Source organism: Pogoniulus pusillus, chromosome 23 (genome assembly GCF_015220805.1).
Source record: "Pogoniulus pusillus isolate bPogPus1 chromosome 23, bPogPus1.pri, whole genome shotgun sequence".
Classification (NCBI taxonomy): Eukaryota; Metazoa; Chordata; class Aves; order Piciformes; family Lybiidae; genus Pogoniulus; species Pogoniulus pusillus.
Window position 1 is genome coordinate 1,419,196 of NC_087286.1, and position 12,620 is coordinate 1,431,815.

Here is a 12,620-nt window from a genome sequence, read left to right on the forward strand (position 1 = left end):
CCAGATGTGTCCCTGAGCAGCCTGCTCTAGCTGGAGGTGTCCCTGCTGAGCACAGGGGAGTTGGACAAGATGCCCTTGGAGGGTCCCTTCCAACCTGATGCAATCTGTGACTTTGTAATCACCCAATGACAGTTAGAATTCCTCATTGTCTCAGTTCTAGTTTAAATTTCCCAGAGACTCAAATGTAGTTGATAGAACCAATGACAATTTATAGGATGCCCTTCCCTCTTCCCACTTCTTTCCCAAAGAAAAGGAATTAGAGTTGGAGAGAGAGGAAAGGTGAAGCAGACCCAAACAATCAATCTCACTGCAACTGGGAAGATACAAGAAGAAAAGTTTAGCAATAAACACAGGGTAGATGAGGTAGGGAAGTTACAAAGATAGAGGGAAGGGAAAACAAGACACAAAGCATGCAAATATACAACCAGGTAAGACAAAGAGCAGCAGGAAACAGGAATGGTGATGCAGGTGAGCAGGGGTGCAGGGAGAGAGAGAGAACAGGAAGTCCCCCTGCTTTTATGGATCTTAGAGAGGAAGGGGACTGGGCTAAAACACCACACCTGGGAGAGTTCAGACCCACCCCTGGGGAGGGGTCAAGACCACCTGGGGTCAGGGTCAAGACCACTTCCCCAGGAGGGTCAACCCTGTACACTCATATACAGCATCTCTGGAAATCTGCTGTGATGCTGGAAAGGGGAAGCTGAAAGAACTGCATTCTACTGCAGAGCTTCAAAGAAAGACACTAAGCACAGGGACGCTTTGTGCTCTGCTGCTGGCATGTGTCACTCCTGTGTCACAGCAGCTGTGCTACAAAACAAAGGGTCAGCACATTTCTAAGCTTCATAAAGATCTAATTTTGAATTTAGGAAGGATTTTAATTCTGCTTGAATCAGCCAATTCTCCTTTGTTCTGACACCCACAAAAGAACAGCAGAAAGTGCAGGCAGAGCTTCTCTCTCCTAGGGCTAAAGTGAGAATCACAGAATCACAGAACGGTCTGGGTTGGAAGGGTCCTCCAAAGCTCATCCAGTCCAGCCCTGCTGCACTCAGCAGGGACATCACAGTATCACAGTATCACAGTATCACCAAGGTTGGAAGAGACCTCACAGATCATCAAGTCCAACCCTTTACCACAGTGCCCAAGGCTAGACCATGGCACCAAGTGCCACATCCAACCTTGCCTTGAACTGCCCCAGGGATGACGACTCCACCACCTCCCCGGGCAGCCCATTCCAGTGCCCAATGACTCTCTCAGGGAAGAACTTTCTCCTCACCTCCAGCCTAAATCTCCCCTGGCACAGCCTGAGGCTGTGTCCTCTTGTTCTGGTGCTGGCCACCTGAGAGAAGAGAGCAACCTCCTCCTGGCCACAACCTCCCCTCAGGTAGTTGTAGACAGCAATGAGGTCTCCCCTGAGCCTCCTCTTCTCCAGGCTAACCAATCCCAGCTCCCTCAGCCTCTCCTCGTAGGGCTTGTGCTCGAGGCCTCTCCCCAGCCTCGTTGCCCTTCTCTGGACACGCTCAAGCATCTCAATGTCCCTCCTAAACTGGGGGGCCCAGAACTGAACACAGCACTCAAGGTGTGGTCTAACCAGTGCAGAGTACAGGGGCAGAATGACCTCCCTGTTCCTGCTGGCCACACCATTCCTGATGCAGGCCAGGATGCCACTGGCTCTCTTGGCCACCTGGGCACACTGCTGGCTCATGTTCAGGCAGGTATCAATCAGTACCCCCAGATCCCTCTCTGTCTGGCTGCTCTCAGCCACTCCGACCCCAGCCTGTATCTCTGCATGGGGTTGTTGTGGCCAAAGTGCAGCACCCTGCACTTGGAGCTATTGAACCCCATCCCATTGGCCTCTGCCCATCTGTCCAGGCGGTCAAGGTCCCGCTGCAGAGCCCTTCTGCCCTCCAACTCAGTCACATCTGCCCCCAGCTTAGTGTCATCTGCAAACTTGCTGATGACTGACTCGATGTCTGCAAACTTGCTGATGACTGACTCGATGTCTGCAAACTTGCTGATGACTGACATTCTCCACTTGATCAGGTTGCCCACAGCCCTGTCCAGCCTCACCTGGAATATCTCCAGGAATGGAGCCTCAACCACCTCCCTGGGCAAGCTGCACCTGCTGCTTTCCCAGGGCAGCACCATTTGCCTTCAGTGAGAAATCATCAACCCCAGAGGTGTTTAAAGGTTGTGGTGTTTGGGGGTGTGATTTAGAGGTGGACCTTGTAGAGTAGTGTCAGTGGTCAGACTTGATGATCCTGAGGGTCTTTCCCAAGCTGAATGATTCTGTGTTTCTGCATAGGAAATTCTCTTGCAAATACTGACTCATCTCCTGCTGTTTGCAGTGCCTGGGGAAGTGTGAGTGCAGTGCACACCTTAAACACTGCCTGGCTGGGTTTGCAGAATGCAGCTGGGGATGCAGTGTCACTGCCTCACACCAAGGCATGACAAAAATGTGTTCTGCACTGAAGCTTTCCAGGACAGACCTCATATTGCTAGAGTGTGATGCTGCCAAGAAAAAGAGGGAGATTGATGAACATGTAGGGCTTGAATTCCAGGCCACTCACCCCAGCAGTGTTTCAGGGTGTGCATGTCCTCACAGCATTCAACCATATGACCAAGAGCATCATCCGGGTGGAATGGAGCACCTCAGTGCTCCTCACAGGACTAAACACTACAACCAAGAGCATCATCCAGGTGGAATGGAGCAACTCAGTGCTCCTCACAGAACTAAACACTACAACCAAGAGCATCATCCGGGTGGAATGGAGCACCTCAGTGCTCCTCACGGGACTAAACACTACAACCAAGAGCATCACTCAGGTGGAATGGAGCACCTCAGTGCTCCTCACGGGACTAAACACTACAACCAAGAGCATCATCCGGGTGGAATGGAGCACCTCAGTGCTCCTCACGGGACTAAACACTACAACCAAGAGCATCACTCAGGTGGAATGGAGCACCTCAGTGCTCCTCACAGGACTAAACACTACAACCAAGAGCATCATCTGGGTGGAATGGAGCACCTCAGTGCTCCTCACAGGACTAAACACTACAACCAAGAGCATCATCCGGGTGGAATGGAGCAACTCAGTGCTCCTCACAGGACTAAACACTACACCCAAGAGCATCATCCAGGTGGAATGGAGCAACTCAGTGCTCCTCACAGGACTAAACACTACACCCAAGAGCATCATCCAGGTGGAACAGAGCAACTCAGTGCTCCTCACAGAACTAAACACTACACCCAAGAGCATCACTCAGGTGGAACAGAGCAACTCAGTGATCCTCACAGAACTAAACACTACACCCAAGAGCATCACTCAGGTGGAATGAAGCAACTCAGTGCTCCTCACAGGACTCAACCATATGACCGAGAGCATCATCCAGATGCTCCTTGAAGCACCAGCCCATGGGAAGTGCTTTGAAGTGTTTCTCTCTGGAAAGTGCTATCCTATTATTATTAGTAGTGGTTTTTTGTAAGGAAGGAAGCAGTGATAAAGCAAAGGAAGAAAACAATGACTCACCATAGAGAGAATAGCAAGACCAGACATTTCCCCAGTGACTTTTATAGCTATATCATCTATGCAGGGAGGTTGGCTGGAGCAGCTCTCTCTTACAAAAGCCATTATTTAAACAATAACCCAAAGAGGCAGGTTGATTATTTTCAATGATTACTGAGGCTCAGTTAATGAGAAGCAGCTAAAGGGTACTACTAAAGGGTGCTGAGGGCAGCTATAAGCCAACATGCATGGAGCAGACACTGCTCTGCTGTATCTCTGCCAAAATATTGAGGTTTAAAAGCTCTTGGGTCATGGGGCATGGCTGGGCAATGTCTGTGCCAGCTGCTGTCCCTCAGATGGAGGCCTTATATAGAACCATAGAATGGTTTAGGTTGGAAGGGAGATCAAAGCTCAGCCAGTTCCAACCTTCTGCCATAGGCAAGGACACCTCCCACTAGAACAGGTTGCTCAAGGCCTCATCCAACCTGGCCTTGAACATCTCCAGGAGGGGGCATCCACAACTTCCCTGGGCAACCTGTGCCAGTGTCTCACCACCCTCACTAATGCCTTCCTAACATCCAGTTAGAAGAATTTCTTCCTAACAGCCACTTTCAATCTCCCCTCTGCCACTTTAAACCCATTCCTCCTCATCCTGACATGACAAGACCTTGTCAATAGTCCCTCCCCAGCCTTCCTGTAGGTCCCCTTCAGATCCTGCAAGGCCACTCCAAGGTCTCCTGGAAGCCTTCTTTTCTCCAGGCTGCACAGCCCCAACTCTCTCAGCCTGTCCTCAGAGCAGAGCTGCTGCAGCCCTCTCAGCATCCTCATGGCCTCCTCTGACTGGCTCCAACAGTTCCATGCCCTTCTTGTGCTGGGTGCTCCAGAACTGCACACAGTGCTCCAGGTGGGGTCTATGAATATCTATTTATATGTCTATAAATATCTGAGGGGTGGGTGTCAAGAAGGGGTCAGGCTCTTTTCAGTGGCACCTGATCACAGGACAAGGAGAAATGAATATAAACTGGAACCCAGAAGGGTTCCACCTCAGCATGAGGAGAAACCTGTTTGGTGTGAGGGTGCTGGAGGCCTGGAGCAGGCTGCCCAGAGAGGTTGTGGAGTCTCCTGCTCTGCAGACTTTCCAGCCCCACCTAGATGTGTTCCCGTGTGTCCTGCCCTGGCTCATTCTGCTTTGGCAGAGAGGTTGGACTGGATGACCTCTGCAGGTCCCTTCCAACCCCTAACACTCTGTGCTTTGTGATTCCTTTCCTGGAACATGCCACATCCAACAATTCTCTTGTTGCTGATATCTTTGTAGCAGCCCTTCCTGCTCTCTTGGACAGCAGAAGCCACATCCATTTCCAGCTGGGCTCTAGCCCTTCTCATTTTCTCCCTGCACAGTCTCACAACAAACTTCTTGTCCTCCTGAGCATCCAACACCCACAGACTCCTTTTCTCCCACAGCAGCACCCAAAGCTCTCATCCAGGCCCCTTCCCTGCCAACTCACACAGACTAGTAAAGGTTGGAAGGGACCTCTGGAGATCATCTAGTCCAGGCTCGGTGGTAAGTAGGCTCACCCAGATCAGCCTGCACAGGAACATGTCCCCTTGAACTCAGAAGTCCCAAACTGGACACAGTACCCCAGGTGAGTCGGCACTAGGGCAGAAGAACCTCCCTCACCCTGCTGGCCACACTATTCCTCCTGCCTCACAGGATGCCATTGGCCTTCTTGGCCATGAGGGCACATTGCTGGCTGACAGTCAGCATGTTGTCCATCACCACTGCCAGCTCCTACTCCACAGAGCTCTTTTCCAGCAGGCCACCCCTCAGCTGTACTGCTGCAGGGATTGTCCCTCCCCAGGGCAGGACCCACACTTGCCCAGCTCTCCAGCCTGGCCAGTTTCTCCCTCCCATCACTTGGTGGTTTGATGCTATGATGCTTACGCTGTGACTCTGCTTTGGGCATGTGGGGACAGCCTCTTCCTGTGTGTGATGGTTTGGGAGTTACCCACACACATGCACAATGAACTCACCCAGGCTAGACTCAGCCAGCTGGAAGCTAAGGGATGAAGCTTTATCTTCACAGCTTAGCACAAGGTACAAGCAGAGAGTTACAACAGTTACAGCTATAGGCAGAAATAGACAAGTTAAAGGTAAAACAGAAACACAACTCCCCTCCCAGAAACCAGAGCCCCCAGGAGGGGCTCCCAACCACCCTTCCACCTTCTTTCCACCCTCCTCTCTTATCCCAGAATCTGCTTTATGAGCGAGGTGTGTTCAAAGGATCAACAAGGAGGGTTAGAAGCAGAATGATTAGTTGGGTTGCACAGATCCAAGTAGAAGCAGTTAATATAGAAGAAACCCAGGGAGAAAAAACAGACACTGGCTGCTGATCTGTGTTTGTGTCCTTGCTTTTATAGATCCCAGCAAGCCTGTGAGTGAAGTAGACATCAGCATTGTTTTTCTTTTCACAGCCTATAAACTATTTTTTCTCATTAAAACATTCCAATTAACCCCAAACTAGCACACTGTGCCTTTAGGAATTCCTTCAGCAGTGTCCAGCCTTCCTGGAGTCCTTGGTCCCTCAGTGCTGCCTCCCAAGAGACTCTGTCCACCAGCATCTGAAAAAGGCTAAAGTCTGCCCACCTGGCAGAAATGAGGTGCTGGGCTCCAGCCTTGGCAGAGTTAGAATCATAGAATCATAGAATCAGCCAGGTTGAAAGAGACCTCCAAGCTCATCCACTCCAACCTAGCACCCAGCCCTGGCCAATCAACCAGACCATGGCACTAAGTTCCCCATGCATTCTGTTCTTGAACACCTCCAGGGACAGTGACTCCACCACCTCCCTGGGCAGCCCATTCCAATGCCAATCACTCTCTCTGACAACAATTTCCTCCAGCCTATATCTCCCCCATAACAGCTTGAGACTGTGTCCCCTTGTTCATTTTGTGGTTGTCTGGGAGAACCAGACCAACCCCACCTGGCTACAGCCTCCCTGCAGGCAGCTGCAGGCAGCAATGAGCTCTGCCCTGAGCCTCCTCTGCTGCAGGCTGCACCCCCCCAGCTCCCTCAGCCTCTCCTCACAGGGCTGTGCTCCAGGCCTCTCACCTGGCATTGGAGAATGTCAGGCTGCATCAGGTGATGCTGTGACACTGTGATACTGTGAAAGGGCTTTTCCAAGCAGAACAGTTCTGTGATTCACAGGTCCTGTGAGGAAGGCTGTGTCAGCCCCTGCTTGGCACCAGCACAGGCATGTGTCCTGTGGCTTAGGCTGCCTGGGAGCCCTAGGGTCCAGGTAACATAATGAGATTTGCTCTTCTGGCTTTTCTTTTCCTCCAAGCCTGGCCTCAGGGGCTTTGGCAGCCTCCAGCAGCCAGGCCTTCCAGTGCCCAGCACAGCACTCTGTAATTCCCAGTGCTGGCCATACAAGGGAAGTGTTGGATAATGTTAAATGCAGTGATTCATAGACTTGTCTGATTGTGATATTGCACAGTGAAAAGCCAGGGACAGGAGAGAGAGCACGAGTTCAGAAGCACTGCCAGAGGCTTGGAACGACCTTAGGGACTGCTGTAACAAATGGAAACAAATGTAAGCCTGTGTGATGGTTTGGGTGTTCCCTGCCCCCCCACACTTCAGAAATCACCCAGACTAGACTCAGTCGGCTCTGGGAATTGAATGAAGCTTCTATTTACAGCAGCACAATACACAAGCAGCTATCTACAGTATGCACAGTTACAGACAGAAATAGACAAGGGAAAAGGTAACACAGAAACACAGCAGCCCTGCCAGAAACCTGAGTCCCCAGGAGGGGCTCCCAACCTCCCCTGCACCTTCCCCCTGCCCCTCTCAACCTTACCCCAGTCCCAAGGAAGAATGGAGGTTGGGCCAAGAGGTTAAGAAGCAAAGGTGAGTGGAGGGTGTGTTAGAGAGATGCAGCTCAGCCAGAGCCCAAGCAGAGTGAGAGAAAATGGTGAGTGCTATCTAATGCTTTCCTTTCTTGTTCAGCAGGACTCTGAGGGGAGCAGGCATCCCCCTTGTTTTCCTCTCTCAGCCTGTGGTCTAGTTCTTCTCACCAAAACACTCTACCCTGCTTCAAACTAGCACAGCCTGGAGTCTGTGGGCTTTGCCTGCCTCTGCTGACAGAACTGCTCAGACACAGTGCAGGTGTTGGTGAGAGAAGAGCAATGTCTATGCCAATTAGTGTAACCCTGACACAGCCCTAACGCAGGTGAATGCAGCCCATCAGAGCCTAGCACAGCTTTGTCATCCTGCTGTGTAGCCCTCTGATGGGAAGTACATAGGAGCCATAAACTGGATTCCTGATTGGAACCTGCTTGTGGCAAGCTTTCTCCTCCTCTCTTCTGACACTGTGGTGTCTCAGCCTGTGGCAGCTGGAGTGCCCCGACGGGATGGGGGAGTCTGCTGATGGGACAGAGGACCAGTCACAGGGCCCCTTTGGAGCAGAGCTGCCTAAAGGAAGCAGGCTCGGGCCCAAAACTGACATCTGAACTGCTGGGTGTTTAAGGTGAGCTGGAGGTGACCTTGAAGTGAAATCACGAGGATTCAGGCTTCCTCTGAAAGAGACACCTTACTTATTGAAAGAGCTCCTTCAGAAGCATTGCTAGCTGCTATTATGAACTGTGTTAGACTTCTAAAAGGACTTAAGCTAGGTGTTTTAACAACAGAGGTCTGCAGAAAGGCAGGAGAAGGTTTATGACAGGGATAAACATCGGGAAAGCTGTATCTGCTGAAAGTCCTAAATCTGCTGAGGTCCCAGAAAGAGACACAGGAAAAAAGGGAGCTCTGCACTCCTGAGTCTGGCAGGAGAGGGGGGGGTTGCTGCATCTTTATTTGCTTTCTTTGCTGTTGCACAATGTCCAGCTGAGAAGAAAGCAGAACTCAAAATCACAGAGTTGTCAGGGCTGGAAGGGACCTCAATATCATCCAGTTCCAAACCCCCCTGCCATGGGCAAGGACACTTCACACTAGAGCAGGTTGCTCAGCACCACATCCAGCCTGGCCTTAAGAACTTCCAGGGATGAGGCTTCCACCACCTCCCTGGGCAACCTGTGCCAGTGTCTCACCATGCTCATGGTGAACAACTTCTTCCTAACATCCAGTCTGAATTTCCTGTCTTCTAGTTTTGCTCCAGTCTCCCCAGTCCTATCACTGCCTGACACCCTGAAAAGTCCCTCCCCAGCTTTCTTGTAGCCCCCTTCAGATACTGGAAGGCCACAGTAAGGTCTCCCTGGAGCCTTCTCCTCTCCAGACTGCACAACCCCAACTCTCTCAGCCTGTGCTCACAGCAGAGCAGCTCCAGCCCTCTTATTGTCCTTGTGGCCCTGCTCTGGACATGTTCCAGCACCTCCAGATCTTTTTTGCAGTAGTGGCTCCAGAACTGGACACAGTGATCCAGGTGAGAGGAAAGGAAGGGAAGAAACTCTTATAATGTTCTGTATAGTGAACTTCACTTAAATCCTCTCAAATCCAATCCTGAACCACTGACCCAGAGGTGAATCTGGTGTTCTGATGCTATGTTTTCACTATGGAATTAAAGGGCAAGATTTAAAAGCTGAGGCTGAACTCCCACCTGGTAATTCACTGCTCCTCAGACCCCATGAGCTGCCCACAAGTGTCTTCAGGAGAGACAGCAGGAGGGCACTTGAGAGAGACTCACAGAGATTCACAGAATGGTCTGGGTTGGAAGGGACCTCCAAAGCTCACCCAGCCCAACCCCTCTGCACTCAGCAGGGACATCCTCCACTAGAGCAGCTTACCCACAGCCCTGCCCAGCCTCTCCTGCAATATCTTCAGGGATGTGGCCTCAACCACCCCCCTGGGCAAGCTGTGTATCAGTCTCTCTTGCCCTCAGTGAGGAGTCCTCCTTTCTTGCAGACAAGATCTGTGCTGTGTCGTCTTGTTTCGTTTGTGGCATGTGACAGAGCATTTCCTCGTTTAGCACTCAGCTCTCTGCCCCACCATCCAACCCTCAACAGCTGACAAGCACCAGCTGCTGTCTTCTCTCATCTGGAGTTCACCTGCAGCTCCCACCAGCCAGCTTTTGATGAAGGGAAGGGAAGAAAACCTCATTGACAATGATGTTCCCCAGTTTCTTGCTTGTCCTTTCTCTTCTTCACAGCACTTGGCAGCTGGCAGGTAAGTGCCTCCTTCTTGCCTCTTGGGGTAGCATCTGCAAAAGCCATTCACAGGGTCACAGATCTGGGCTCTGGTTAGCCTGGCTCAGTGCTAGGCTATGCAGTGGCAAAGTGAGGAACCCACTCTTCACTGGCTACTGCTCCAGCAGAGATGAGAAATGGTCCTGCTGTACTCCCAAGCCTGGTACCTATGGGCAGTACTCTGGGGGTAGTGATTGGAACTGATAGGAAAGGAAAAAAAACCTCCCCATAGGGCCTGGAGAATAAATATGAAGGACTGAAGGAGCCAGGGATGGTTAGTGTGAAACAGAGGAGGCTAAGGGCAGACCTCATGGATGTCTGCAGCTACCTGAAAGGAGGTTGTGGAGAGGCTGCTGCTGGGCTCTGCTCACAGGTCATTGGAGACAGGACAAGAGGGAATGGCCTCAAGCTGAGGCTGGGGAAGTTTAGATTGGACAGCAGGAAAAGGTTTTTCAGGGAGAGAGTGGTCAGGGACTGGAATGATCTGCCCAGGGAGGTGCTGGAGTCACCCAGCCTGGCTGTGTTTCAGGGTGGTTTGGATGTGGTGCTTGGGGCTGTGGTTTAAGGTGAATCTTGTAGAGCAGGGCTCTAGGTTGGGCTTGGTGATCCAGAGGGCCTTTGTCAGCCTGCATGGTGCTGTGATTCTGTGATGTGTTGGGCAGACTCTTCTTAATACATATAACAATGCCTATGTAATACAGCATGCAGCCTTGGGGCTCTTCAGAGCTTTCTAACCTGTGGCATTGATGCTGTGCTGGCCTCTGCTCCAACCCATCACCTTTGCCCCTGGGGTGAATGCAATGCCTCCTGCTTCCCAGAAACGGGAAGCAGAATCACGTCAGACACCCACTGCTCTTATCTCCTGCATTAACCATTTCCTGGGTTTGGCTTTGCAGAGGAGGAAACGTTCTTAATCTATAACACATTCAACGAGCTCTGCCTTCAGGCATCCTCCACGGGGGCAGTCAGAACTGCCACTTGCCACCAAGACAACGAATCACAACGATTCAGGTGGATCACAGAGCATCAGCTGATGAGTGTCAGACTGAACCTGTGCCTGGGGGTGCCTTCAAAGAAAGACCAAGCTGTGATCAGCCTGTCTCCATGTCACCCCAAGAGTGAGCTGCACTGCTGGGAATGCAGAAATGAAAGCCTTCTTGCAATCCAAGGAGAAGATCTGTTTCTAGGGCCTGGCAGTGAAGAACATGATGAAGTTTTGTTAACGAAGGGGTTAAGTGTGAAGAACATCTGGAAGATCTATGGGCGTGGGGATGCTTTGTGTTCCCAGGGATATGAAGGTACAGAAACATTGATGCTCTCCTCCTTTGCACTAAGTTCTCTGTGAGTATTGCAGTGGTTTGCATCTTTGGCTCTGATAACTTCTGTGACCCTCAGAAGAAAAGGAGATATCCTTGAATTTAATGTCTTATCTATGGCCAAGTATCTATCATACACACACACATGTATATACTTATATATATACACATAGAATGTCAGGGGCTGGAAGGGACCTGAAAAGATCATAGAATCATAGAATGAGTCAGGGTTGGAAGGGACCACAAGGATCATCAAGTTCCAGCCCACCCACCATGCCCAGGGACACCCTACCCTAGAGCAGGCTGGCCACAGCCTCAGCCAGCCTGGCCTCAAACACCTCCAGCCATGGGGCCTCAACCACCTCCCTGGGCAACCCATTCCAGCCTCTCACCACTCTCCTGCTCAGGAACTTCCTCCTCATGTCCAGTCTGAATCTCCCCACCTCCAGCTTTACTCCATTCCCATCAGTCCTGTCACTCCCTCACAGCCTCAAAAGTCCCTCCCCAGCTTGTTTGTAGCCCCCTTCAGGTCCTGGAAGGCCACAAGAAGGTCCCCTGGGAGCCTCCTCTGCTCCAGCCTGCACAGCCCCAACTCTTCCAGTCTGTGCTCACAGCAGAGCTGCTGCAGCCCTCTCAGCATCCTCCTGGCCCTGCTCTGGACATGCTCCAGCATCTCCACATCCCTCTTGTAATGGGGGCTCCAGAACTGGATGCAGTACTCCAGGTGGGGTCTCACCAGACCAGAGCAGAGCAGAGCAGAGCACAGCACAGCACAGCACAGCACAGCAGAGGGGCAGAATCCCCTCCCTGGCCCTGCTGGCCACACTTCTTCTGCTGCAGCCCAGGCTCTGCTTGGCTTTCTGGGCTGCAAGTGCACACTGCTGGCTCCTGTTGAGCTTCTCCTCCAGCAGCACCCACAGGTCCCTCTCCTCAGGGCTGCTCTCCAGCCACTCCCTGCCCAGCCTGGAGTTGTGCTTGGGATTGCCCTGACCCAGCTGCAGGACCTTGCACTTGGTCTTTCTGAACCTCCTGAGCTTGGCTTGTGCCCATCTCTGCAGACTGTGCAGGTCCCTCTGGATGGATCCTGCCCTCCAGCCTGGCTGCTGCACCACACAGCTTGGTGTGGGCAGCAAACTTGCTGAGGCTGCACTCAGTGCCTCTGTCCATGGCACCCACAGAGATGTTGAACAGGACTGGTGCCAGGATTGAACCCTGAGGGTTTCCATTTGTCACTGGCCTCCACTTGGCCATGGAGCCATTGACAGCCACTCTTTGGGTGTGACTGTCAAGCCAGTTCTTTGTCCATCTGGTCCAGCCCCCCTGCATAGCAGGATCACCCAGAGCAGATCACACAGGAACACATCCAGGTGGATCTGGAATATTTTCAGAGACAGAAACTCCACAACCCTCCTGGGCTCTGTTCCAGGGCTCTGTTACCCTCACAGGGAAAAAATTCTTCCTCAGGTTCACATGGAACCTCCTATGCCTCAACTTCCACCCATTGCCCTTTGTACTGTCACTGGGCATCACCAAGAAGAGGCTGGCTCCATCCTCTTGGCACTCACCCCATAGATATATTTGTTTATATGCATGTGTGTGTGTGTATAAAATCTTTTTCGTTGGAAA

At 51.7% G+C, this 12,620-nt stretch overlaps 1 protein-coding gene across 1 annotated transcript in view; it reads left to right on the top strand.

Moving 5' to 3' along the window:
• The first annotated feature begins 9,566 nt into the window (after positions 1–9,566).
• The window catches only part of LOC135185551 (macrophage mannose receptor 1-like), a 71,430-nt gene continuing 68,376 nt past the window's right edge, over positions 9,567–12,620 (top strand). The window contains exons 1-2 of the mRNA XM_064162331.1: positions 9,567–9,658; positions 10,575–10,976. Coding sequence (XP_064018401.1) covers positions 9,598–9,658; positions 10,575–10,976 — 463 coding nt within the window. The 5' untranslated portion in view covers positions 9,567–9,597. The remainder of the gene's footprint in view (positions 9,659–10,574; positions 10,977–12,620) is intronic.